The sequence below is a fragment of the Anastrepha obliqua genome, chromosome 5 (assembly GCF_027943255.1).
Source record: "Anastrepha obliqua isolate idAnaObli1 chromosome 5, idAnaObli1_1.0, whole genome shotgun sequence".
NCBI classification, from domain to species: domain Eukaryota; kingdom Metazoa; phylum Arthropoda; class Insecta; order Diptera; family Tephritidae; genus Anastrepha; species Anastrepha obliqua.
Genome location: NC_072896.1, coordinates 111,907,815 through 111,935,315, shown reverse-complemented (window position 1 = coordinate 111,935,315; position 27,501 = coordinate 111,907,815). Strand labels below are relative to the sequence as shown.

The following is a 27,501-nucleotide window of genomic DNA, read 5'->3' as shown; positions in this document are numbered from 1 at the left end:
GTGTAAAGCAATGGATGGTTTTATTGTGTTGAGAGGGGTGGAGACTGCCGCCGCCTCTGCTAAGTCTAGTGTCGAGCTTTTTCTTCCTAGCTCATCCGTTATCTCAATACCCCGTATGTTCCTATGACCGGGAACCCATATCAGAGTAATTTCAAGCCGATGACTAAGCAATTCTAGTTGCTCTCCACACTGTAAGACTAGCTTGAATGAAATGGAGTTGGAGTGTAAGGCCTTGATAGCTGCTTGACTGTCTGAAAAAATAGCTACTCTTGCACCAACTTCCTTGTAGAGTTTTAGTGATTTGCATGCTTCTCTGATAGCTAATAATTCTGACTGGAACACGCTGCCATAGCCACACATTCTAGTCGTAGTGGCGCTAAAGTACGCACCGAAACTTTTCTCTTTGCCTTCATTTTGGAATGCTGTAACGCACAACTGGCTTCATAAAACGTAAAACTGCAACAAGGAACTTTTTTGGAAGCGGAAAGTCATCTTTATGTCGCTGTAAAGTATGAATTCGATAAATATTTGTACCGTAAAAGATGACTCACAAAAGACATCTAGCGCAAAATATTCAGAACTTTTCACTTCACCTAATATACGGAGTATTTATTATAATAAATATTTTAAGTGGCGTTTTTTTTAAATATTTTTCATTCCGTCATTTATATGGATTTGATTGCGCAACTTTGCAAATATTTGCCCAAGTTTTAAGCACAAAATTTTTAGTTATTTTCAGTTGTTTAGGTAATAAAAGCAAGCAAATATTATGACAACAAAATAATTGCTTCAAGCGTATTTCCTATTGAAAACCATTTCGAGGTTTGTGTGCGGTGAAGTCATTAGCATTGCCGCTCAAATACGATTAAATGGTTATTGTTGGTACGTTGCTGCTGCTGCAATCGGTGGTCGAAATGTAGTGGTTGCTAAGCTCGTATGTATGTATAAGTAGATAAATGCATGCATGCATAGGCGTGTCCAAATACTAGGTAAAGTGATTGGATATATGTATTTATTTAATTTGTTCTAGCGCAAAAATATTTCGCTTTTGGTTTTATAAAGCGTGATTTATTTTGTGCAGAAATTTGTAAAAAATAAAAAAAATTTCACATTTGGTTTTGTAAAGCGTGCTTAGCTTTGCGCAGAAATTTTTAAAAAATATATATTTTTTTTCTTCAAATGGCATTCAGATAAATGTATTAGTGTACAACTTTACTTCTGCTGTTTTTCGATAGATGGCTGCAGTGGTAAGCGCTAGTCGAAATTGAGGGATCTAAAATATTTTGCAGTAAGCTGTGATTAACAGCTGTAATCTCCATGTGGCATTTGTGAATTTGTGTTTTTTCATAAATTTATTCTCTGTAAAATGTGTCAGTTTTCGTGTCGAATTCTTGTAGTTTGTGGGAAATTTTGATTTTCTACTTCCATTCGAGCAAAACTGCGGTTAAGTCTTCGCGAATGCTCTTAAACATTTACGGCAATGTTAAAATTAATGAGAAAATGCTTCGTGCGTGGCAACGAATGCTTCATAAGCAGCAGAATTGAATTTTGTATAATTGATTGCTTGTCATGTCAAGGGACGGATATTCCTTACCCATATTGAACATTTATCAAATAAGACAACAGCTTTTAAAATTAGAAAAGAAAGACGTGAAATTTCGGTAACAAGTGAAGAAAGCCTGCTAAAAATAGAGGAGTAATTTAACAGAAATAAATACAATAAAAAAAAAAATTTTAATTTGATCACAACAACGCCCTGATACTGATGAGCTTGCCAGGAAGGGGTCCACTGCATTGGTTTCAGAGATCTTCCATCCGGTCATCAGCATCACCCTGACTGTTGTTAAAGAGGAATTGCTCAACTTATTTCTCAAGAAAGCACAGATCAGATGGAGCTCCATTTCCTCGTGTGGTATTCCGAAAATCCTATGACTCCAAAACAGTAGAAGCAGAACGCATACAGTCCAAGACATTCGATTTCCAAGTTGTACTTACCGGTCATTGGACGATCGGCGTTCACGCACAAAAGCTGGGTTTACCACTTAATTCCCATTGCAGAAGCTAAGGGGGCCCTTCAGAGAAAAGAATAATGAGCATTTTCTATGTAAATATTGGCAGCCAAGCGATTAAGGTCACTTCCAGGGTGCTCCTTTCTTTGACAGTCTGGGGCAGTGCGCCAATCTAAGTCCCATCAAACTAGTCCATTACATTGGCTCTGCCCGTTTAAGGTCTCAAAATGGTATCAAACGAATTGCATTTGAAAAAACCCACGTCACGTTAATTGGTTAATTTTTGAAATGAAAATGGGGAGGAAACACGTTTCCAAGAATGCCTTAGAAGTTTAAACCGGTCAAGATTTATTAGAGTTTTCAAAGGTTTCTTAAACCTACTTTCCAAAAAAAAAATCAAAAATAGGATTAAAAATCTCCTTATTCTGATTTTGATGAAAAAGGGTTAAACATTTCAATGCAGACCTTTTAAAATAAAATATTTCTGTTAAAGGAGGTATATTAAAAAAGAAACATAGCTTTAAAAACTAACTTTATTTATAAAAAAACGAATTCTGATGTCCCCCAATTTGGGTCGAACGAAAAATCCCACTTTGACCCATTTAGAGTGCTCCAATCGAGTCCAAATGTATGACCGACCCCCACTAACTTTGGACGGCCGATCCACCCATGCCAGTGGCACACCCCCTGGAACTCCCCTGGGGGGTTCCCCATACAATCATTTCAAAATATCACCATTTTTGGCCTTAACATGAGAAAAGAAAGTAAAAAGTTCGACCCATATTGGGGGACATCAGAATTCGTTTTAGAGGTATGGTTTCTTCGGCAAAGTTTCTTATTTTGATCCCTAGAATATGACTTTCGCAGAACAATGGGCGATTTTTTTGCCTCCCCACAAAAGGCACTAAAAGTTCGACCCAAATTGGGGGACATCAGAATTCGTTTTAGAGGTATGGTTCCTTCGGCAAAGTTTCTTATTTTGATCCCTAGAATATGATTTTCACAGAACAATTGGCGATTTTTTTGCCTCCCCACAAATCGACCCGGCCTAATGTACACGTATGTATCAGCACTCACCATGCCAATCTCAGTCTTGAAAATATATTGCAAATTGCTTTTTTGCAGTGAAAAAGTATCATTTATTATTTAAATTTTCTTTCTTAAAAACTTATTATTATTTTATTTTCTGCAAAAAATATTCCAATACATAATTAAAATACAAAAATTATGCTAATGAGCAGTAAGAATTTCATAATATTATATTATGACTGAATATACGGCATTATTATCAACTCTCATTATTATCAACTCACCGTTACCCATTGCACAACGCGCCATAATTCACTCAATAACATTTCACCAAGTTGTGTTAAGCAAGGCATGATAGTACCTGCTGTTATATTATGTGCACGTACATATACGAGTACGAACAGATACATTACATTCACTCTCACTTTTCGGTAACAGCTAACAGAGTGAGAGTATTTCACTTTGGTGAATGTTAGTAAATATTTATTACCTCGTGCGTGTGCATAACATTGCGAGTTAATGTGTCAACTGAAATCAACACCAAAACTTGTAAGTCTCCCCTCTTTCCAACATCTGTGCAAGGCCTACCAAAGCTGTCGAGCGGCCAGTTAAAATGCATACAAAAACCTATAAAAGTTATGAAAGTATTTGTGTTGGATATTAAATAAATTAAAGACAAAAATCAACACTGCCGACTTCAGTGCTCCAATTTTGAAGCTGTCATTTTATTTGCTTATTTGCTTCTTTCATTTATTTCTAAATAAATATTATCTCATGTCAAATATGAAAAAGAAGATATTTTCCTTTCTTTTAATTGAGTAACACTTGTTGCTTGCACTTACCATAGCTCTTGACGGCTGTGTTGGGTAAGCTGTTGTTGTTCAAAGGCGACGAAGAAGGTACTCGAATGGCATAATTTTGCAACACTTCTCATTTCTATTCAAGTGGGCAACTTCGAGCTTACTGAAGCCGTTTTTCGCATAGTGTCTGCGCCATATGGCATTTTTCAGATTTGATTTTTTCTTTTTCATTTCATTTTTTCCATTCACGGCATTTTTCAAATGATGTAAGAATAATTTTATAAAATGGTATATTAATTGTAAAGCGATGCGGGATAAGTATTTTAAGTGAGTGTGAAAAAATAATCTCTTGGCCGCCGCCGTTGCCGAATGGACTGGTGCATGAGTACCATTCGGAATTCAGAGAGAACGTGGGTTCGAATTTCGGTGACACACCAAAATCAAGGGGACAGTTTTTCTAATAGCGGTCACCCCTGGGCAGGCAATGGTAGGCCTCCGAGCGCATTTCTGCCATGAAAAAGCTTATCATAAAAAGTATTTGCCATTCGGAGTCGGCTTGAAACTATAGGTCCCTCCATTAGTGGAACAATATCAAGACGCACACCACAAATAGAGTTCCTCCGCCAAATACCCAAAAAGGGTGTACGCGCCAATTTGTATATACCTCTGGAACCAATTTGCCATAACTTCACTGTCCACCTTCTGTGCAGAAGTGACTCGAAATCACAGAGAGCTCAAAAATGAACAGTTGAATAAAAACTGGCGTCGTCGCTCAGCAGCTCTTTTGAAGAGAAACAACGAATGTTGCATACTAAGCGTCTATCCCTACTCAGTTCCAGGTTTTTGGGTAAATGAGCGTACAGACAAGTGCGGGAAGAACGAGTTTGATGAAGGAATTGAGGAATCGGATCCAAGAAGCCAAGCTTAGTTTCCTTTTTTGAAAAAGTGTCAGGAAGGCCAGTGTAGCTACTAAAATCAGGGAGATTAATCTGGGCACCTGCGGGTTATTGCGTGCACTCGATAAACAAAAAATACGGCATTTTCTTACTTGAAAAAATACGCGTTCTTGCCCAAAAGTGTACAAATAAACTTGAAAACTTTAAATGTATCCGAAATCTACATGAGAAATATCTATGTATACTACAAAATAACAATATACAATGCCATTATAAAGCCAACGTGGATGCACGGTGTACAGCTTTTAGTCACTAATTGTTGTCGTTGTTGATGTTGCAGGAGCATAAACATTTCCTCTTCATGTATGGTGAATGCTGCTAGAGTGACCGTCTTTGGCCGAATATCAATACCGGTCGTTTCGGTAACGTAGCATCGACTGTCGTGGGAAAAAAGCACTGCCTATTCCATTAGTATTGATGTCAAAAGGATACAATACAAGGTACTATATCGGCAACGTACAAGGAAAAAATATCGGCAGCGTACCACGAGCATACACAGAGATCTTCAAATACCCATGGTAAATGACGAAATGAGCAAATAGCAGCAAAAAATATCTAAAAGAATTGCAGGCCCACCCGATTACTTTTGCTACTGCTCTCGTACACACAATCGGTATGCCACCTCTACAATGAAAAGGTCACGCCACGTTAATTGATGATACGTAGGCAAAAACGAGCCCACCAAAAGGCTAACAAGCAGATAAACTAGATTAAGATTTAGGAGCGTACTTTAAAAGTGATTCAGTAAATAAAACCACTAAAAATCCATTTTGTTATCACATCCCCGCTGCCAACAAATACTGGGTTGCCCATATTCGACGGACCCATGTGTTTCTTTTTTAAATCAAAGATAAATACAATTTTTTTGATGTCGACGATAATAATCATTTTATTTGGTTCAAGTAGATTTGTTGACATTACTTTTTGAATATGATATCCTCAAATGCCGCCTTGAGCCTGTACGGCGTATTGTACCCGTTTTGCAGCATTTTCCATAGTTTTAGCTAACATTTCGGCTGGAATAGCGCCTATTTCCTCACAGATGTTGTTTTTGAGCTCTTCTATGGTCTTTGGCTTATTAATATAAACCTTTGATTTTAAATATTCCCACAAGAAGAAGTCAGGTGGCGTTAGGCTAGTCAAAATCGCCATTTTTCGACATCAAACGACGAGGAAACAATTTCTTCAAAAAATCGATTGTGGTGCGAGCTGTGTGTGGTGGAGCGCCGTCTTGTTGAAACCAAAACTGCCTCATACGCTTTCGATGAATAATTGGCATCACAATTTTCTTCTTTTCTTTTTCTTCTTCTTTTCACAATTGACTTATTTTGTTGAATGCAAATTTCAAGAATTTGGGAGCGCTCACGAGGCGTGTACTGTTCCATGGTAAAAATCTGCTTGGACTGACGCTTCCAACGCGGTATGTCATTAAGCGATCTGACGTCTCCGTCAAAAGATACAGGGTTGCCAGATGGGTCCGTCGAATATGAGCAAACCGTATTTGCGATTATTTCTTTAAGACTATATTCAGTCTGTGCGGTTGAGAAACCTTATAGGGTTGTTAACGTCTATGCCGACCAGCTGTTCGAGGTTTTGAAAAAGCGGTATGCCAAAGGTTAACATCCTCGCCTTCCATAGGGTAGGGCATTCCCAGAGGAAGCGGAACATAGTTTCCTTTTTCTCCTGTAGATTGCAACTTTGGCAATGTACATATATTGTAAGGGAAGTGTATATTGATGGCATTTCCCCAACTTGCCAGTTCGTCCGCTTTTCCATGTTCTACCATGTTCCGATGCCCCGGGACCCATATTAAGATTACTTTACGGCTTACGCTCAAGGTGGTAAGGCTATTTCTGCTTTGTCCCACCAGTTTAGGGGTTGTTTTAACTGAATCCCGTGCCTAGATTGCAGCTTGACTATCCGAAAGAATAGCGATATTGCACATAAAAGAGAAGTCGACGATTAGTAGGATATTACCAATAATTCCGCCTGGAAGACACTGCACAGATTTTTTAATTCTAAGTCTATGAGAATATATAATATAACAGCTTCAACACCACAATCCATTTTTGAACCATCTGTGTAGATTGAGGTCTCCCAGTTTTATAGTGAGAATCCGTCACTCCATTCCTCCCGAAATGCTAAGAGAGTAGCAAAATTTCTGTTGAATGTTACCGTTGAGACGATGTACTCAGTTCTCTCCGAGGTGAACTGAGTTTGTCGCAATAATAGACTGGCATGACCAAAAGTTTTTTACTTCCAGCGACCCGCTTCATTTAATCCAAATGCACTCATGGTTGCCATTTTCTCGATATGGATATCTGCCGGAATTACATGTGTCTATGCGTTAAGAGCCTCTCTAGGACATGATCTATTTGCACCGACCGTTATTACCCGCGGGGATCTTTGTATTCTGCCACGTCATTTCATAGCTGCAAATAGCTTTCCACCAAACTACCGATTTGTATGGTGGAATTGGACGCATAACCACTTTATACATTCATAATCTGTACTTAGGTTAAAGACCCCATTTTCTTTCAAGCATACGTTTGCAGCTTACATAAAAATTTCTGCTTTTCGTACCTGCATTTGCCTGCTTGCCTTTCCGTGTACTAAAAAAATTGTTTTCTCTTTAGTCTCTTAAGAAAGAATATGACATATGGTTTCTCTCGGGTATTCTTACGGTTCATCCATTTGTTGATCACACGCACGTGAGGTGCCATGCCTCGCTTAACGAACTCCTATGAAAGCTGTGGAGCCCATGGTGAAAAGATTTTTAATGGTGGTGTGGCCAATATCAGACCGTTAGCCGGCTCTCAGAGAGTTTGACAGAATCAGCCAAGAGGCTGACGTAGGGGTAATGAATCGGTTTGTTTGCGAAAAACGAAGAATGTGTTAGTGATACACAAAAAAATTAGCACAATGTCACTTCGTTGCCATCCGAACTACGACTGATTGGACGAGTTCGACACATATTCAGTTTGAACGAGTGTGTGATTACATGTTACATGATTGTGCAGAATGCCGAAATCTGCGGCTGACGATAAGATTGTGTTAGTGATATATGAAAAAAAAAATCAACTCAGTTTCCACTTGTGTTGTTTCGTTGCCATCTGATTGGATGACAGAATGGTCGTGTGTGAGAATGCATGTGACTTGATCGTATAGAATTCGGCTGGCGAATCGCCCGCGCACCGTGGCTGCCGAATTTCCCCTCACAATATTGTTTTTCACCACAGTTATTAGTCAAACCTGGTAAATCTATCATCCTTGAAAAAAGTGAAGTTCATTGCACATAACCAGCAGTTTGAACCACGCATTTAAGATTTCAGAGTAATCACTTCTTTTATGAATGAGAGATGATTGGAGATGAAGAATTGGGAGAGTTCCACGTCATGTAAGGATAAGACGGAGACATTTTTTTATGTACCATAGTGAGTAAAATATTTCTAAAGAGCAAGCAGGCTGGCAGCTAAAATTTTTAGAGGTATACTACCTAGCAGACCGTTATTCGGCTCTGAGCAAATTTGACAGATATGCCGACGTCATTCGTTTTTCGTGTTTCACAAAATTTAGCTTTAGCTTAGTGATACGACGTAGAGTCCAAAGTTCCCCTCAAAATTTTCTTTTCACCATACCTAACGACCAAACCTTGCATATATTATATCATCCTTGGTCCTAACAACTACTGATTGGACGAGTGTGTGAATACATGTGAAATGATCATACAGAATTCGGCAGGCGAATCACCCGCGCACCGTGGCTGCCGAATTTCCCCTCACAATTTTGTTTATCACCACAGTTATTGGCGAAACCTGGTAAGTCAATCATATTTGGCAGAGCCTAAAAAAAGAAGCAGAAGTTCATTACACATGAGCAGCAGTTTCCGATTTCTAGGTAATCTCTTCTTCTATGAAAGAGAGGTGATTCAACAAAATTCGAGAGTTTCAGGCTATCTGGGGAAAAACGGGGACATTTTTTTTAAGTATCATAGTGAGTGAAATCTTTTTTATGAGCAGCCTGCCTATAAGTTAGGTTAGGGATAAGACTTTTTCATTAACTACGTTTACCTGCCTACTTCTGTTTATCTACCGCTTAAATTACTTACTTGCACTTTTGCACTGCAACAATAACATTTTGCTGGATTTTTTTTTTTTCTTTTTCTTTGCTCAAGTTTCTTCGACATGATTTTGCTTTTTAAGCAACTAATTATTTCTGCGCTCATAAAGTACCCACTTCTTTGTACACCTTCGCTTTTTTTCATATTTATTAGCATGTCTATCTGTATGTCTCTCTCTGTCTGCGTCCACGTGTTGTTGATGTCTTCTTTGCCGAACAACGCGTCATCGTGTGTGGGAAGCAAGCAAGGCGCATACGAGTACTGCTGCATTGTGCACGTAATACAGGCGAGCATTGTTTTTGGCTTTGTTTGTTTTTTTGACTTGTGGTTGGCTTTTCGACTTCTTGTGGTGTTTTCTCAGCTTCGACAAACAGTATTTCTTTTTAACTTAACTTACAAAGAAAGTGAATTACGCAAACAAAGCAAGGCAACCTGTGCAAAAAATGTTCGTTGAAGCTTTGAGACTTTTCGCGCAATTGTGCTTCGTTTCCAGTTGGCATTTGTTTTGTGCAATTTTTGTTTTAATTTTTTTCATTTTTTTTATTTTCCTTTCAATTATTTTATTTGGCAGATATTTAAGCGCTTGCATGCATTTTTTTCTTATTTCTTGTATTTAAACGTTTTTGCTGCTGCTGCTGTTTGTTTGATAGTTTTTGTTTTTAGGCAAAAAACTTTGCTATGTTTGTTGCCAACCAATGTACTACGAATTATCGTATGTGTGCTTGTGTGTGTGTTTGTGTCTGTGCTCAACATACGTGCCCGTTAAAAGAGGTTACAATTTTATTGGCCAAATTTTCTCTTTTGTTGGGTTTGCATCTGAGTTTTAAGTTCAATTGGTTTTTTATAGCTTTGGGAGGTAAAATCTTTTCAGCAGCACTCAACTGTAAATAAAATACAATATACAAGTAATAAATAGTATATACATACATACATACATACGAGTATATGTAGTACATATGTATGTACCCAAATTTAATTTAAAATAATATCTTACAGCTCTTTTTGAGTCTGCCTACCTTTCTGCTCGAATCCGTCTAAATCGTCTTTTATTCTTTCATCTTCCATTGCAGTTGTTCCTCCAGCATGTACCACGCGCGACAGCAGGCCCCAAGTGGCCAACTCTTGCGCTGCACGAAAATGTCTAACAGCAGACGATACAGCCGCCTCTGGTTCAACAGCTTTGCAATATTAATTTGCCTGCTGTGTAGTGGCCTTGCGAGCACAAATGCCGGTAAGTGAAGTGAAAATAAATTTAAAAACAATTTGCGCTATAGATATAGATATACAGGGTGGGCCATTTAAAGTTTGAAGCTTCAACTACTGACTGTTTAAAATGTGAGAATAAAAAAACATAAAAAATTGTATATTATTAAAACAGAAAGTTACGTTAACATCTGGATTTTATGAAATGCGTCGAGTTACGCTAAAACAGTTTTGGGAAATATTAAAAATTTACTAGAAAAATGGTAAATTACCTTCCAGAACTGCAAGAAAATCATTTCTTTTAAAAAATCATTTTTCCAAAGGAACTCATTTCCACTTCGCAGTCTACTCCAATAAGTAAAACTCTCGAATCTGCTTCATACAGCTGACTGCTGAGCAGCCAATCGAACAGCTGCGATTTGACTTCGTTATAAAGGGTGGTCAATTTAGAGGATTGATTGAACAATCTTTTTTACTGTTGTGCAGAACCATTCATGACATTTATTTTCTAAATATAATTCCTTTCAAATGTTGGCCACAAATGCGTCATAATTCGACCATCTGTAAACACCTATTTTGAATGACTCGCTGGAAGACTTTGATCGGTATCTCGTGAGCAACTTTAGTAATCTTGGCTTCCAATACCTCAATCGAAGTAGGTTTATGTACAAAGCATTTATGCTTTACATACCCGCACAAATAAAAATCCAAAGGTGTGATATCACACGATCTTGGTGGCCAATCCACTGGTCCGAGACGAGAGATAAATTGCTCACCGAAGCAACGACGAGTAAGTCCATTGTTTCACTTGTTGTATGACAAGTAGCGCCGTCTTGTTGGAATCAAACGTTGTGGAGATCACAAATTTCAATTTGCGGCTTCAAAAAGCCGTTTATCATTGCGCGACAGCGTTCGCCGATCACTGTTACATGGGCGCCAGCTTCGTCTTTGAAGAACTATGCGCCGATGATTCCTCCAGCCTATAAGCCGCATCAAGCGGTTGTTTTCAATGGATGTAATGGCTGTTCTTGAATGACTTCGGATTGATCTTCAGCCCAAATATAGAAATTTTTCTTATTGACGTAGCCATTAATCCAAAAATGAGCCTCGCCGCTGATCGCCATAAGTTGGCCTGAGCGCGCGATGCACACTTTTCACAGAGCATCGATTTTCGTAATAAAATTGTAGGATTTAAAAACGTTGTTGTGGCGTTAGTCATTTCATGATGAAATTTTGATGAACACTGAAAGAAATCATGTATTTAGTTTGACAGTATTCATACGTGCTCTGTCAAAAAAACGCTATTGGAAAAATTACCTCCAATCTGATCACCCTTTACTACTGCGCAGGTCGTTTGAAAAGTTCCTTTAAAAACAGAAACGACTTAATTGTTTGGGCTAAACATTTTCTATTTTGCGACCCTGTTTCGATAGTCGCCTTTTAACCTTATACACTTCGTCCAACGCTGCTCTAGTTTGTTGATCCCTTTCAATTAATAGGACTTGTCCAAGTCTGAAAAATAGCCACTCATTTCTGCAATCCCCACTTCGTTTGAATAAAATCTTTTTCCCATGAGCCATCTCGTTAAATTCGGGAATAAATAATAGTACGCGGGAATCGAGGGAGCCAAGTCTGGAAAATAGGAAGAATGTGAAACGCGTTGGAACCCTATTTGCACTATTTTTGTGATCACAACTGCCGAGGCGTGAGCTAGTGCGTTGTCGTGATAGAGAACAAAAATCTCTCGACTACGCGATTCAAACGAATGCCAAACACAAAGAAATAAGCCGAACTGGCTGAAACTTTCTCTCTCTTCCAAGAGATGCTACTAAGTAAACATCTCCCCGATACGCGGCAGTAGTGACATCTCTCTCACTTTGCAACGACTTTTCAAACGACTCTCGTATTTGGGGGGAGCTTTTAAAGATAAATCTTACGCAAATCATTCAGCAACGATTTGCGCTGCAAGAGCAAAATTCGTGCAACTATCGATCAAATACGAGTGCCGCTCCGTAAAGTCGAAAATGTGCTAAAAAAATTGGATTCTTAAGATATATCGGCTAATTTAAGATCAACCTGGAAGTTATTTGAATGAGATTTGAATTAAAAACAGAGATTTGGTACTTTGAAAACACTGATTGAAAAAAAAAACATTCATTTCTTACTAGAAGTTATTTGAAGTTCAAAAGTCAGATAGCCCACCCTGTATATACCTATAAACGTTTTATACCAACTACCTAAATACAACTGTGCTCACAATAATAGCAGCTATTTTGACTATTTATTTATTTTTAGATTTTTTTTTTGTTATAATTTTATTTTATTTTATTTGTTTTCATAATTTTTTCTTTATTTTTTTATTTTAATTTTTATTTTTTTTTATTTTTATACTTTTATTTTTTTATTATATTTTTTTATATTTACTTTTATAATTTTTTTTTATTTATTTATTTTTTCTTTACTTTTTTATAATTTTTTATTTTACTTTTTTTTATTATTTTTTATTTTTTTTTATTTTTTTACATTTTACTTATTTTTATATATTAATTTTTTCTTTATTTCCTTAAGTTAGTATAGATTTTTGTTTCTACATTTTACTTATTTCAAATTTTTTTTATTTTTGTAATTTTTCTTTATTTTCTCCATTTTTATAATTATTTATTTTATTCACTTTTATAATTTAAAATTTTCAAACTATGCATAAAATTAAAAAAAAATCACAACTAATTACCAAAATTTCCAAACTTTTTAAACAGAATTTTTAGAAAAATTTTAGGTATTCAATTTCATAGCCCACTTCATTTTGGTATAGTATTGCGCCATCTTAAAGGGGCTTGAAATTCGCCTTTATTTTTTAAATGTCTTTCTAGTGTCGGTCTGGTGGATTTTTTCCACATAAAAACAATTTGAAAAATCGTTATTGTGAAGAAGCTGTACAAAAGCGTAGACAAAAAAATTAACAAAATGTAATTCCTGCTCTTTATTCTTCTGGAAATTTTTACCAAAAGGTTTGAAATTTTGCTGTAAACTTGAAAAAATTTTTTAATTCAATATAAAGCTTGAAACTCTTAGTTATATTTGTTGTAGCATGAACCGAAGTGCCTTAAGAAAGTGTGCCAGACTCGCTTGACTCACTTCCAAAAAGGAAAACAGTTCATTTTTTTACCAGCGCTGAGCTGCCAGCCAGCAGCTGAATTGGCTCTGGGATTATCCCCTCTGAACACTTTGACAAACATTTTCATTGATAACCAAAGGGCTTTTAAAGCAATTATGGCTCCTTGGACTAACTCGAAATGTCTGCAACAATGCAGATCCAAAATGGATGAACTCTGCGAAAACGGGCAGATCACTATTTACTGTATACCAGGACACAAAGAGGCAATGAGAGAGCTGCTGAGCTTGCTAAGGCAGTTATTTACTTGCCGAGACTGAGCACGTCAGAAATATATCCATCACTCCCCTTTCTGAAAACAGAACTGAATGAGGAAACGTGAGCTCTGGAAACTCGGTCGATATGGGAACAGTCAACCTCATACAAAACTGCCAAAATTATACTAAAGACTTGGAATACGAAAACTACAAACTTTATTTTATTACTCTCTAGAGAAAACTACAAAATATTGATTGGAGTACTGGCGGGATACTGTCTCACCCCACTAGTCCAGAGCGATGCGTATAATACTAGCAGTGATTGCTTGGCGTGCTTTGAAATATCTATTTTGCCACTGTACAGCTCTTTGTAGGATTCCTATCAGCAAATTTTTCATCCTAGAAAGATATAAAGGGTGAATGGCAGGCTCGCGAAGACGTGCGTTAAGAAATACATAAAATAATGTCTTCGACTCCTAATACATAGCACTAGTAACACAATGGACCGTAAGGAATGGAAAGGACTAAGTGAGATCTTTTTACAGATCAGCCAGCACTGGCTAACCTAACTGGAAATTAGCCCGATAAAAAATTTCAAGGGTTTCAATAACAAATTTGTTGAAAAATAAAACCAAAGCAAATACAAAAAAAAACGTATGCACTTGATTTTTTCAAGTTAAAAATATCTGTTTTATTTTTGTGAAAAAAACGCGGTTGGATTAATTTGGGGAGAAACGTAAAGAAATCTTTTGATAGCAAACTTTTATTTTTATTTGACAAAATAAGCTTACTTAAGGGTTCATGCCATTAACTGACACATTTTTTAATACACTTTGATATGCATTATATTTTCATTAAACATTTTATTTAAAAATAATATTTTTATTAAAAATTTATATTTTTATTTCAAGTTTATTTTAAGAAGTTGAATAAAACATAAATAAATAGCCACAACTTTGCAATACGTCGCGCTGCTTTTATTGTGAACACAAGTGTAGGTATGTCGGTATGTGCGTTCGCATACTCCCTGTGGTACAACAACAAAATTGCACACCCATTTTGCATATCACTCACTCACATAAAGGTACAGTAATCACGAGAACTAATGCGCGATAGCCACATATGTCTGTATGTGCGTATGTAACGTAATCACTCACTTGCAGTTCACGACCTGTCAATGAAGTGTCAATTGCACACAACAAATTGCTGTTCGTGTCCGTGCCGTTTTGTATCGTGCGCTAGTCGCCGACTTGGCACAATTAAAAGCACATCAATTAGATAAGTTAGCAGCTGACAATTTACATTGGAGGCATTCGAGCTAGAGCAGCTGTCGCTGTGCATGCTGTTGTTGCTATTGTAGCTGTCATTCGCTCGATTGACGGCACGTGCTGCCAGTGAATGTGGCTTCCTCAATAGGAGATGATTTTCTTTTGAAGTTGGTAAACTCAAATACGAACTATTTACTTTTCTTTGTTTTTCTTTTCAATTTGATAATTTTATTATTACTTGACAATCAATCATATTTGACAGTTTGAGATGTCACTTGAGCGTTTAACACCAAGTGCGGTTTGGTGGCTAGTTTTAGTATTTTTAAATCACTTTTCATAAAACGATGTATACAAATAAAGCGAACTGCTTGCAGGTTATCTTAAAAAAGTTTAAGGAAGGTTAGCTCCTAAAAACTTTATTTTATTTTGACAGTTGTGGTGCTTCCGCAATCGCAGAGGTCTGTAAATTACTTACAATTTCCAACAAATTGGTATTAAAATATTTTTTTAACACAAGAAACGTTTTTGAGACAGCTCTAATCTAGTCCCAATTTTTTGCGCGCATTTTCGAACAGCCCATGCAAATGAGCAGCGAATACTCCCACACCTGATCGATGCTCCTTACTCGAACATTTTCAAACGTGAGCTCGCAATATATCGAGCTTTCTCAAGTAATACGTGCAAGTATATCGTCCCCTTTCTGTGTTAATCTCGTAATTTTATTTTTCTCGAAATTGGGATTTTTAGTGAAAAACACTCCTTAGCACTCCTGTTACGTAAAACAAAACATACAATGTTCATAATGATTATAGAATTTTTTTCAGAGCGTTTCGATTTTTCTCGTATCTACATGTTCGAATTCAAAAACCTCGTATCTACTATAAGTATCGTCAAAACGTCATAAAACTTTTCATAGAAGTTAAGTAACTCTAAACATTTTTATCGATTTACTGAAAATTATGATTTTGTAGATACTAGGTTAACACAGAAAGGGGACGAATATCTTTTATTATTTTGAATTTTTTGTCCAGTTTTTTTTTTTTATTTTACAACTTATTTATACTCGTCTAACGTCGTTGGAAAGCCAAAGAAATGCTAAGAAAAAAATTTACAATTTTTGTTTAGCTCGAAAATTTCGAACAAATATTTGAACAGTTGAGCAATGGAGTAGTATCGAGCTACTTGCACTACTCGATACCCGGATATCTGGAGCTCTACTTTGATCAAAATGTTTTTGGCATAAAGAGTTGCCATGTAACCAAATAAGTAACGTTTTTGGTTAACCTTTTCAAGCTACAATTGGCTTGTATCCTCAATGAAAACTTTTACTCAATTAAATACCGCCGGTGACAATGGCTCTGCCGTAGTAAAACTTATCAAGATGTATATCGGCACTAAAAGAGGGCTAGTCATCCATAAGCCCGCTTGGCTATTTTACTTTATATTAACGTGCAACTCACACGCCATTCCTTTACATTCACTGAAAGTCTTCAACTTATTTGCCATTTTAATATTAAGTTCGCTACTCTTCACCATCTCGTTTTCCTACGCCTATTCAGTCATTCATTCCCTCATTTATTCATTCATTCATTCATTCATTCATTTATCTACTAATGTGTGAAAGGCATTGAAAATGCACATCATAATTTCAATTATACGCAAACAAAAGACAACACTTGTCACTGCGCAGAGGTGCAAAAGTGTTGCCGCTTTTGTTTGCCGTTTGTTGGGCTGCTTGCATTCGCTTGCCAACGAGCGCGGATATCCCTGGTGGATGGGTGGGCGCATGTCTATTTACATATGAAAGTAGAAATGTTCAAATGCGCGGATGTGAATGAAGGAATGCTTGTCTCTGCTATTCATAATGCACGGAATGCATGACATTTAAAATCTCTTGCATGTATCCGCTGACAGAGTTGCCACCAGGGGAACAATTATTAATTAATGATGTATTGTGGCGATATTTTTATGTATAGCTGCATTTTTGTATGGGCAAAAATAGATGAAGTGCATTCTGAACTCCTTGCTATCAGAGTTTGGTTTTGTAGCGTAAATGCTCCAGATCATCGCCTTCGCTCAAAGAAAATTAAATAAAAGGTGAAACTAGATATACTTACATAAGTAAATACTAAGTTCAATACGGATCGTATTGATTCGATGACGTTCTTAAAAACCAGAAAAGCAAATTTTTGTCAAAAAAGTGAGATTGAGCACTTCTCTTTCGTTCATTCTGACTCCGTATTTGACTAACAGCCGAATTAATTGCCTGTATTTGAACAGAGATTGTCACAATCGGATCGCCCATCTTGCCGGAACGGACAACTGTCGGCAGCTCTCTATTCTTGATGCACGGCAAGTCCAGTACAACAACTATGCAGGAAACATGCAATACAGAACAGCTGCTTAGTGTGGATACGGGAAAACACAGATGCTATAGGTTTTAAATTCTTAAGTGATATGTATTTCTAAGTGCATTGTTTGGATGAATCATATTTTAATAGGCTATTTAGTAATAGAATTCCAGCTAGACGTGAGTGGTTAGGTTAGGTTGAAGCGGCTGCCCTGTGGGACACACTCAGCTTCATAGCCCATTGTGATGCCGCTTGCGGAACTTTTCCCTATTTCCCCTAAAACCAGTGTGTGCTTTTACAAAATTTTTGAATATCTCTATTTCCATAGTACTGAGATCTTCCAACTCCCTAAAATCGAAAATCTACGTCTGGATAGAGTAGGACAATGGTACGGAAGGGCCGAGATTGTCACTTCCTCCTACTCATCTAGACAACTTCTACAGAAGTCATGTGTTTGCACACCCATCCTCTGGTCGTGCCTATCTGTTAGACAGTGTCCTGTTATAACTGAGATCAGTGTGCTAAGACTGTGCTTGTTTTGGCTTAGCAGAGATTCTGTGCGTTTAGCCTTGAGAGTCGGCCACAATTGTCGGGCGATTCGGCAGGTGGTTTCATTACGTCATCTTTCGTTCGCTGTTCTTACGATTTTTTCAATAATAAGTAGCTACTTGACTGGAAGGGTATGCACATGTGATTGTCTCTGTGCTCTTCAGTCAACTTGGTGCCAAGTTTCGTTAGTTCATCAGCTCTACAGATATCCTCAATGTCGCGATAGCGAGGAACTTTTCTTACCTTTAGGTAAAATGTCTCAGCCATTTCGTTAAGCGACGTGTGACATTTCATGGCTACCTTGGAGGTTTTTGATTGTTTTGAGAGGGTTTTTTCCCCGCCTGATTATCAGTGAAAATGTAGATATCATTTCCGGATATCGCATCACACTCTACCAATGTCGCTTCTTTCATTACACTTTCACTACAGTAGTCGGTGAGCCAAAACTGAAGGAGATCCCAGATGTTCAGAGTATTCACTTTCGCCCACTCTGCCCTCGAGTTTTGAGCCGTCTGTGTATACATGGATGGAGTCGCCCTGTCTTACATCGTCCCAAGACGGGAGTGGGATAACAGTATAAATAAAATAAATAATTGGCGCGTACACTTCTGTTACTTGTATGGCCGAGCTCGTCCTCCTATTTGTGGTGTGCGTCTTGTTGTTGTTCCACAAATGGACTTACAGTTATAAGCCGACTCCGAACGGCAAATGATTTTTATGAGGAGCTTTTTCATGGCAGAAATACACTCGAACGTGTGCCATTGCCTGCCATTGATGTTTATGCACGGAAATTCGAACTACGAGCTCTTCCGAATAATAGTCACGTACCAAACCATTCAACTACGGTGCCGCTGACAATATACCTGGTCGAAAAAACTGCTTACAGTTATTTACTGATGAGCTCAAAGTTTGAAGATAATGTTGGCTTTGGTGTCTACTGTAAGAATCAAAAAGTAAGCGATACGGCTCGTCTTCCCATTCACTGTAGCGTATTTCAGGTTTCTCTTAACGAGATCGCGGAATATTTCCACATCCGTTTGGTATGGCTGCCAGTGAGAGAGAGCACTATCAGTCGCCTCCTTCTTGGTATGCAGATTTTAGGTACACCTCTCTAAACCTGCAAACTGTGCGATACAATTAGCATGGCCACTTCAACCAACACGAGATGGGTTGATAGTCGTGCTACCATATTATTTTTTCCTGCTATACACAATTGATTTCCCGTGCAAATGTAAAACATGTGGCAACGCTTTAACGCGAACTGTCGAATATGAAGACAAAGCCCGATGAGAAACTATTAGGGCTGCTGTAGTCGTGATTAGAAGCTAAGTAACTACCTCTAAGTTTCTATGAAAACCAGGTTAAGTCTAAGCCTTGACTAACAAAGGTCTAACTAATGAAAGAAAATCTACGTTCGGTCCAATGAGAGAGTGGGCATTGAAAGGTCTTGTCACATGTCTCTATTGCACAATTAAGTATTGAAGCAACCCTGAACTCATTGAAATTAAGAGCCTTAATGAATGTACGTTATATTTTTTATCTTTTTCTCAGCTAAAGTGAAATTTTCTAAAATTCTGCAGTAGAACTTTTCATAGAAATTTAATAGTCTGTGGGTTTTTGTTAGCATCTGAACCAATCGGGAGACATTTCTTAGTACACTTTCCTAATAGACTCCTTGAAAACTCCCTGCGCCGCTAACAGCTTGCAACAATCTGGCAGCATGCAACTGCTCAACATAACAACGACATCCCGTGTTAATCTCATCCCTTTGACAATGTGCCGCGTGAGAAAGGTAAACGTGCTTGAGGTCATAATATTTACGTAGTGCTGCGGCGTGCAAACTACGCGGATGTATGAATATGAATTTGTAAGCAATGTGCATGTATGCGTGAAGCGTTTTCTTATTCATATCCACTTGCACCGAGAAAATATCTACGTACGTGTGTAAGTGCATCCGCGTACATTTCTCTGTATGCCAGGAGGATTCTGGTGCCGCAGAAGAGGATGAGCTTAAGTAAATACTTATGTGAGAAAATTTGCAAAAACAAAAACACTAGAAAACTGGCGAAGGTGGAGCAGACGCAGCAATACTTCAGGCTGTAGCCAAAAAAACATGCCGACACTCTCACTGTACGAATGTTGCACGAATATAAGTTTTTTACCAATGGAAATGTGCATATTCTACAGATCCAGCAGACAATCAGGAGTGGAAGGAAAAATCTGTGAATGCTTTTTGTTCTGTTTCTTGGTATTTTTGGCTTTAACAAGCAAATCTACTTGAGTCTATCCTCGTTTGTACAGGGTGTTGCTAAAAGGTCGCATATTTTCTTTTATAAATAAAAAACAACGAAATTTTTCGTAATATTTTTTTTCTATTTAATTTATTTTTTTTATTTTATTATTTTTACAAATAATCACTAACAAATGACAAAATGGTAGCACCTTCAATATTTTGGCTAATTTCGACTCCTTTTCTAATGAACATTAAATTTTTATATAAAAGTAAAACTCATCTGCAGGCGAGATATATCGTGCGCAGTACGGCAGTAAGGCTGAACACTGTGGTCAAACACGGACTAGGGTCACGGTAAAATCCTGGATGGTATTTTGGTGATTCCCGGACCCGTGGACTATGTATTTCCGTCTATGCTTGCCGTTACAACGTTCACGACCCTCCTGTCTTCAAGGGAAGAGTTGGAAAGGAACGATGCAAGAAAGGCCGAGTCCATCCATGTATCCCCAGACGGCTCAAAGCTCGGGAGCAGGGTGGACGGACTGCTATATTTTGGCCATCTGGGGGAACAAGAAAGACCAACGTAAGCGAAATTAAAAATCAAATAAGACAGCTTAATGATAAAAAGATATGATCTAATAAATGGAAAAATTTTAAAAGAGTTACCTGAAATAGCATTGCAATTCATAAGAAATATATTTAATTGCATGTTAAAGACTAAATACTTCTCACGACTATGGAAAATTACTCAAATTACCGCCATACCCAAGCCACGAAAAGATGTCACCAAAACTGCCTCATATCGGCCCATCAGCTTATTGGCAATGCTTTCAAAGGTGAAAGGTGAAAAAAAGTGATACCAAGCCATCAATTCGGATTTAGATGGCAACACTCAACAGTCCAACAAATCCACAGGGTTGCTAACAAAATACTTAACGATATGAATGACAAAAAATATTGTGTAGCTGTATACCTGGACATTGCAAAAGCCTTTGATAAAATTTGGCATAAAGGACTTTTGCATAAGCTCAAACGAATCTTTCACAAAACTACTTTGAAATTTTGAAGAGCTACATAACTGATTGAAAATTTTATATAATATATGAAGACGAATATTCCGATATTCTACCAATGACAGCTAAAGTACCGCAAGGCAGTGTATTAGGTCCTCTTTTATATCTAATATACACCGCAGATGTGCCAACTCCGACAACAGATAATACAATGATAGCAACGTTTGCGGATGATACTGTATTAATGGCATCAAACAATGACGAAAAACTGGGGACCTTTACACTTTAAAAATTAATAAGCAATACAGTAAATTGGTTTGATGAATGGGGTATAGAAGTTAATAGAGACAAAACTATACAAGTTATATATAAAACTAAAAAGACATCAAAATATAATCTTACCTTAAAAAACAACAAAATAAAAATCTGCCCAGCAGTAAAATATCTTGGAATAACTATTGACGAAAAACTAACATGGAAACAGCATATCATTAACAAAAGAAATCAAATCAAGAATAAGTACCGGCAATTAAGTTGGCTAATCGGACGAGCATCACTTTATAATAAGGTGACTATATACGAAACAATTATTACTCCTATCTGGAAATACGGAATAGAAATATGAGGAGCGGCTAAAAACATCATACAGCGAACACAATCCAAAATATTACGAAATATAACAAATGCTGGTTGGTTTATTTCCAATGAAGCCATACATCGTGACTTAAACATGGACACTATCCAAGAAACAATCCCAAAATGTAGCACTAAGCATATCCAGCGACTGTCAGTCCACCAAAACGAACAAATGCGTAAAATAGTACCGGCTGAAAATATCAAACGAAGATTAAAGCGATTCACACCGACTGATCTAACATTAAGATTTACAGTGTAATTACAAAAGAAACAAAAAAAATAATAATAATAATTATAACAGATTCTTCTTACATTGGTAAAAGAACATAATAGACCCTAACTGTACAAAATTTACATATAGTTAATATATAACAGACTGTAATAAATAAAGGGGAGATATAAAAAAAAAAAAAAAGTTTTCGGTACCGCGACTACTGTAGCATCTTTCAGGATGAAGTGATGTCAATAATGAAAGCCGCGACACTGGTACAGTGTGATACGATACCTGGAGATGATGGCCCCTATTATGAGTTGCATTCGATCTTCGATATTCGTTGGTTGTCGAAGATCGAAAATCGAATGTCAATTTGGTATTATGAGCGGTGCAGCCCTGTCGAAATTTTCGTTGAATACCGAATTTAGAGTCGAATGCAATTTTGCTTTCGACTGTGTTGCGTATTGTGGGTAAACTTGTTAAAATGTAAGTTGTTTGCGATTATTTATGGTTTTATAGTAACCAAATAATAAATATATACTAATTTTGTTAATTTTATGCAGGTCGAAAGTCGTGAGGACCAAACAGCAACTAGAAAAACTAGTTGCATTAATGGAAGAGAATCCACAATTTGCAAAAGGGATTTGCAGCAAAGTACATGCAGCAAAAAAGTGGGAAGAATTCACAACGGAGCTGAATTGCTTGGGACCACCAATTAGAACGGCAGCAAAATGGATTAAGGTTAATAATGGTTTTTTTTTTTTGTGTGATGTTTATATAAGTACATTTTTCCCTTGGCAGGTATGGGCTGACATGAAGTCAAAAGCGAAAAAAAAATGTCGCAAAACAAAGCTGAGCTCCGAGCAACAGGTGGGGGCCCTAACAAACTTCAGGGACTTTCAAATACTGAAGAAAGCATAATCGGTTTGCTGCAATTTGATGTCTGCATAAATCCGCCTGGGGTGGAATTTGCCCTGGATACAACTACCAGTGACCAGTTCACAGTTTTGTCCGCGTCAAATCCCAGCCCAGAGCTTCTGGTCCAAAACTATGAGGAAAGTGAAGCCGATTTAAATTTAAATGTTCACGCCAGCAGGAAAACCAGAACAAAAAAAAGTCTCAAAAAGCAGAGAGATTGAGGTTACTGGAGTTGCAGACTGATGGCCAAAAACAATTTTATGAACAAATGATATCTACATTGCACAAAATCAAGCAAAGTGCTGCAGAAACAGCGAAATACTCAAAAAAAAATTAGGAGTTAAAAAAAAAACGCAACCGACGAACTCTTGCAACTAAAACGAGAGAAATTGCGCGTTTACAAAGAAGAAGTTCTGAGGAAGCAACAAGACCGCAGATCAAAACTACAATTAAAAGTAGCGATTTTAGAGATCAAAAAGAAATTTCTATCGAAATAATTTTTATACTTAGTGTTAAGGAAACTGAAGTGATATTTTTGTTTTATATTAGTATAAGGAAAAGACTGTATATATTTAAAGTAGGTTAAACAAATGAATTAATGTTTTTTATTAAAGAAATGAGATTGATTTTGAACTAAATAGCAAATTGAAATACGTGGGAACTGAAATACATATTTTTTTCGAATAACGAATAACTGAATAAAGAAAATTTATAACAAAAATAAAACAGAAACTGTGGCATAAAGGTTTCTATTTAATACTTTTTAGATTTTTTTATAATATTCTAAGAATTTCATTTCTTATGTTTTCTGCTTCTCCCTTATTTGACTCCACTTCAATATCTTCAGCATCATCGTTGGGTATTTGCTATAAAAATGTGCTTTTCTTTGTTGCAGATCAGCCTCTGTGCTACTAAATTTTACCCATCTTTGGCAAATATAATTTTCCAGGACATCTATTATTTCTGATAGCACAACAGACACAGTGGGTTGAGCAAGTCCTATCATACCTTCATTACCAATACTCAATTGGTACGATCCCTGAGCACAAAATCGCAGAACTGTGGCTAGCTTTAAAATATTAGGAATCGATTTGGCTCGGGTGCACTGCTGCAACTGGTTTTCTGTAGTGGACAGTAGGTTCACAAACGCCTCTTTAGATAATCTAAAGTTCTTTAAAAATCTGTAAGGAAATTTCTGTAATATTAAGTACGTCAACACATTTTGAAAATTCTGAACTTACTCAGTGGAAGCCATTTCTAGGGGGTTGGAGGCGTCCCTCAACTGTTTTCTACTTCTAGCTAGTTCCACTAATCTTTCATCGTCCGATGAATCGTCGAACCACAACTCCGTTGTACTCATTTTCACATAAATTACTTTTTTTAACTTTTAAAAATAATGTTAGCAAAGAATTTCAACACAATCGGGTTTTCTTTTATTTTGATTTGCTGTATCAGCTGAGAAAAAATTATCTATTGTAAATGCGTCGAGCGATCGAAATTCACAATAGTCCTATTCTTCAACGAATGAGCACCATAATACCAAATGAAAATTCGTTCGATCAGCACTTTCGACTACAGTCGAAGATCGAATGTTGCTCATAATAGGGGCCGATATCTTAATTTTCACTGGTTATTTTGATTTTTTGCATTTTTTTAAGTCTGGAAACAGATGGAAGTCTCTATAGGCCAAATACGTTGGATACTCTAAAAATTCCAACTTTAGTTCATGGATTTTAATGCTCTTATGACTCGGTGCAGTGTCTCGATGAAAAATATTTTTTTATAGAAACTGGGTATTTTTCCACGAACTTTTTCATTCAGCTGGTCTAAAAGTGTTGCCAGTTTCACCAGTTTGTGAGTAATCCACAGACCAGATTCCTTTCGCATCCCAAAAAACTGATGCTAACAACTTCTTGGCCGATTTCTGGACACCAACTCGTTTCGAAGCCGAAGAATCAGGTTCACACCACTCTTTAACCAATTTTTTTTTTTATTTAGGATCATTGTAATAGATCCCAGTCTCATCCACAGTGATGAATCGATGCACAAACTCCACTTTATCCTTTCGAAAATGCTTTAAATGTTGCTGAGAAAGTCGCATTCGAATGGGTTTTTGTTCGATTGTTAGCGAGGCGGCACCCGTTGTGCACACAACTTTCTGAAACCCAATGCTTCAGTCAAAATATTGTTTGCACTGCCAATGAGATGCCCAGGGATTCTACAGAATCTTTTTCAGTAACTCGAAGATTTTTCGATGCGATATCCTGATTTTTTTTTCTATGTTTTCTGGGGCTGGTTTTGGACGTCCTTGACGTGGGTCATCTTCAAGGTTTGTACGACCACGTTTAAACTCAGCAACCCATCTTTCAACTGTTCAACTAATTGATTTCGAAAAGTCCCTATGCGCTTTCAAAATTCGCTCATAAATTTCGTTTGCTTTTAAACCTTCTAAAAATAAAATTTCAATCACTGCACGATATTTGATTTTTTTATTGTAGAAAATACCGTGACACTTCGATACTAAATGGCTTGTAAACTGGAAATTAATTGACAGATTGAAATGAAACTTCATTTAACCCGGATTTATATGATAGGACAGAATCAGAGATGTTCAGGGAAGAGAAAGAGTACTTAAAAAAAACTTTTTGAGCTCATTCAATTCTGTCCATAGATAATTCGTGGTAAGGCCTCCAACAAAAACGGCATTTCCTAATGTGGATCGAACAAAGGCAGTATAAAGCAACTTAAAAGTGTAAGAGTCTGCAAAGTTCGAGCTATTCCTTCTTATAAAACTAAGTATAAACTACGCTTTAGCTGGAATAGAGTCTATATGAATTAGGAATGTAAAACGTGCATCAAAGGCAAACCGTAGATCCTTGATTTCTTCAACAGATTGAAGTATACTTTTCCCCCATTGCAGAAGCTGTGGGGACCTTTTAGAGAAGGAGAGTGTAGAGCATTTTCTCTGTAAATATGAGGGTTTGACAGCTAGACGACTAAGGTCACTGGGCGCTACTTTCTTCAACAGCCTGGGGCAGTGCGCCAACTTAAATCTAATCAATCTCCTCTATTATATCAACAGCTCTGGCTGGCTGTAGATATCTGCCTGTCGGAGGTCTCATAATGGTATCAAAATGGCGCTTTAGTGCTACTTGAGGAGTACCAGATTGGCACTTCAACCATTTCACCTACCTACCTACCTATCTACCTGAAGTTAAGCATCAACAGTACCCCAAAAAGCTGACTTTTGACTTAGATGGCCGGTTATACGAGTATTGACCGAAAAAAATTACGCCATATGTGACATTTCCTTCTTACAGAACAACCATTTTCATCAAATGCTTGGTTCACTTTTGCGCGTCGTTCAACTGAGTATCGCTGCATGACTGAGCGTGCCAAATCCTGTAATATTTGATGTCATATTTGTAATTGTCTGAAAAGCCAAGAATAAACATTTCACAAGTAATTTCTGTCACAAATCTGCATCTCTCTGGCATCACCCTATAGTTGTTGCTTGCCACCTTGCCGTGGGTATACAAACCATGTCTGATTCATTCGTCTCGCTGTAAATCTGATGGGATCAGCTAGAACAGCTTATGGTGCTGACTGTGAAAAGTAAACGCATTTATTTGCCCATTTACACACTTAACAAAACACAGTTGAAGCTCAGCCACAACCAACAACAGCCACGGCTCCTCACTTAAAAAAAAAAGCACAAAACAAATGCAAAAAAGAAATGCAAAAAAGAGCCACAAGTCAGGGTGTAAAAACGAAAACGCTTGGTGGTTTGTTAGCGGTATCTGAAAGCCTCTGACAAGCTGTAGTGAAATATTGTTACTTTGTGCCATTTCTTTTGAGTTCACCTCTATTTCTGCCTACTCTCCAAGCCATTGAGAAGTCAGTTACTCGTTACCACTTGAGTTATGTTCAAAGTGTGTTTGTTATTATTGTAGAAGTAATTTTTTTGCGCTACACTTAAGTTGCGATTTACAAGCGTGCCACCATTACTTTTTCCCCGGCACATATTCCAGAGCCAACGATTTGGTATGTCTTTCCCCCTCCAGCAGCAATTCGGCTTTGGGGTTTGCTGCGTCAGTAAGTCAGTTAGGCAGTTAGGCAGTTTTTTCAATTCAACTCACGGGTGTGCAGTAAATACAATAGCACTCTTGTTCCGTATTGCAAGGATGTGTGACCGATTTATTTCGCATGCAAACAACGTGCAATTCTGGTGCCTGTTTTTGGTGTGTCTTCAGCTTAAGCGCTTAATGTGTATCGCGTACGCAGAGAGAGACGTTTTTTTGGAGTACTCCATTTTTGCATTGCTGACAGAATGAGCAGTTAGAGTTGAGTAAAAGTATTTATAGTTCCTTATTTGTAAGTACTCGTATACCTTTTTGTGTGGGTATGTTTTATTACACAGTTTAAGCTCTACAAGGAAATTAACAGGATTTCTACGACAGATATTTTCAAACTATCAGAATTTGTGGCTAAATTTACTACCCAAATTCTACGAGGAAGACCCAGTATTTTTGAAGGAATGTTTTCTTATTAACTATTTGATTGAAGTATTGAGAGATAAAATATTGTGACCGCCTAAAAATGGAAGAAAAATCGTGACAAATTTAGTAGCAGACGTTGTTACCATCGCTAAATGGCTTTATCATCGCCTAAGTAGTTTTTAGAGAGTTCAAAGTGATACTCGACCCACTTTTTTCTTTCTGACGAAGACTGATGATATCGAAAGAAACCAAACTACTTCACAGCGACCCTCTTCGCTCCCACGACAGTCGGTTCTACGTAACCCGAACAATCCGGATTTATATCCAGCCAAGG

General features: G+C 37.3%; 1 protein-coding gene and 1 long non-coding RNA gene across 2 annotated transcripts in view; one reads left to right on the top strand and one right to left on the bottom strand.

Annotated features, from left to right (window-relative positions):
• LOC129247129 (uncharacterized) overlaps positions 1 to 10,146 on the top strand; it is a 155,690-nt gene extending 145,544 nt beyond the window's left edge. The window contains exon 3 of the long non-coding RNA XR_008582538.1: positions 9,985 to 10,146. This is a non-coding gene — a long non-coding RNA (uncharacterized LOC129247129). The remainder of the gene's footprint in view (positions 1 to 9,984) is intronic.
• Positions 10,147 to 14,671: 4,525 nt separating this feature from the next.
• On the bottom strand, positions 14,672 to 24,235 carry LOC129248932 (uncharacterized). The gene is made up of 3 exons (XM_054888545.1): positions 23,910 to 24,235; positions 23,497 to 23,849; positions 14,672 to 14,964 (listed from the first exon to the last, which is right to left on the bottom strand). Exons 1-3 carry the CDS (start codon positions 24,026 to 24,028, stop codon positions 14,672 to 14,674), a joined length of 765 nt encoding a protein of 254 aa, XP_054744520.1. The 5' UTR covers positions 24,029 to 24,235.
• Positions 24,236 to 27,501: the final 3,266 nt, after the last annotated feature.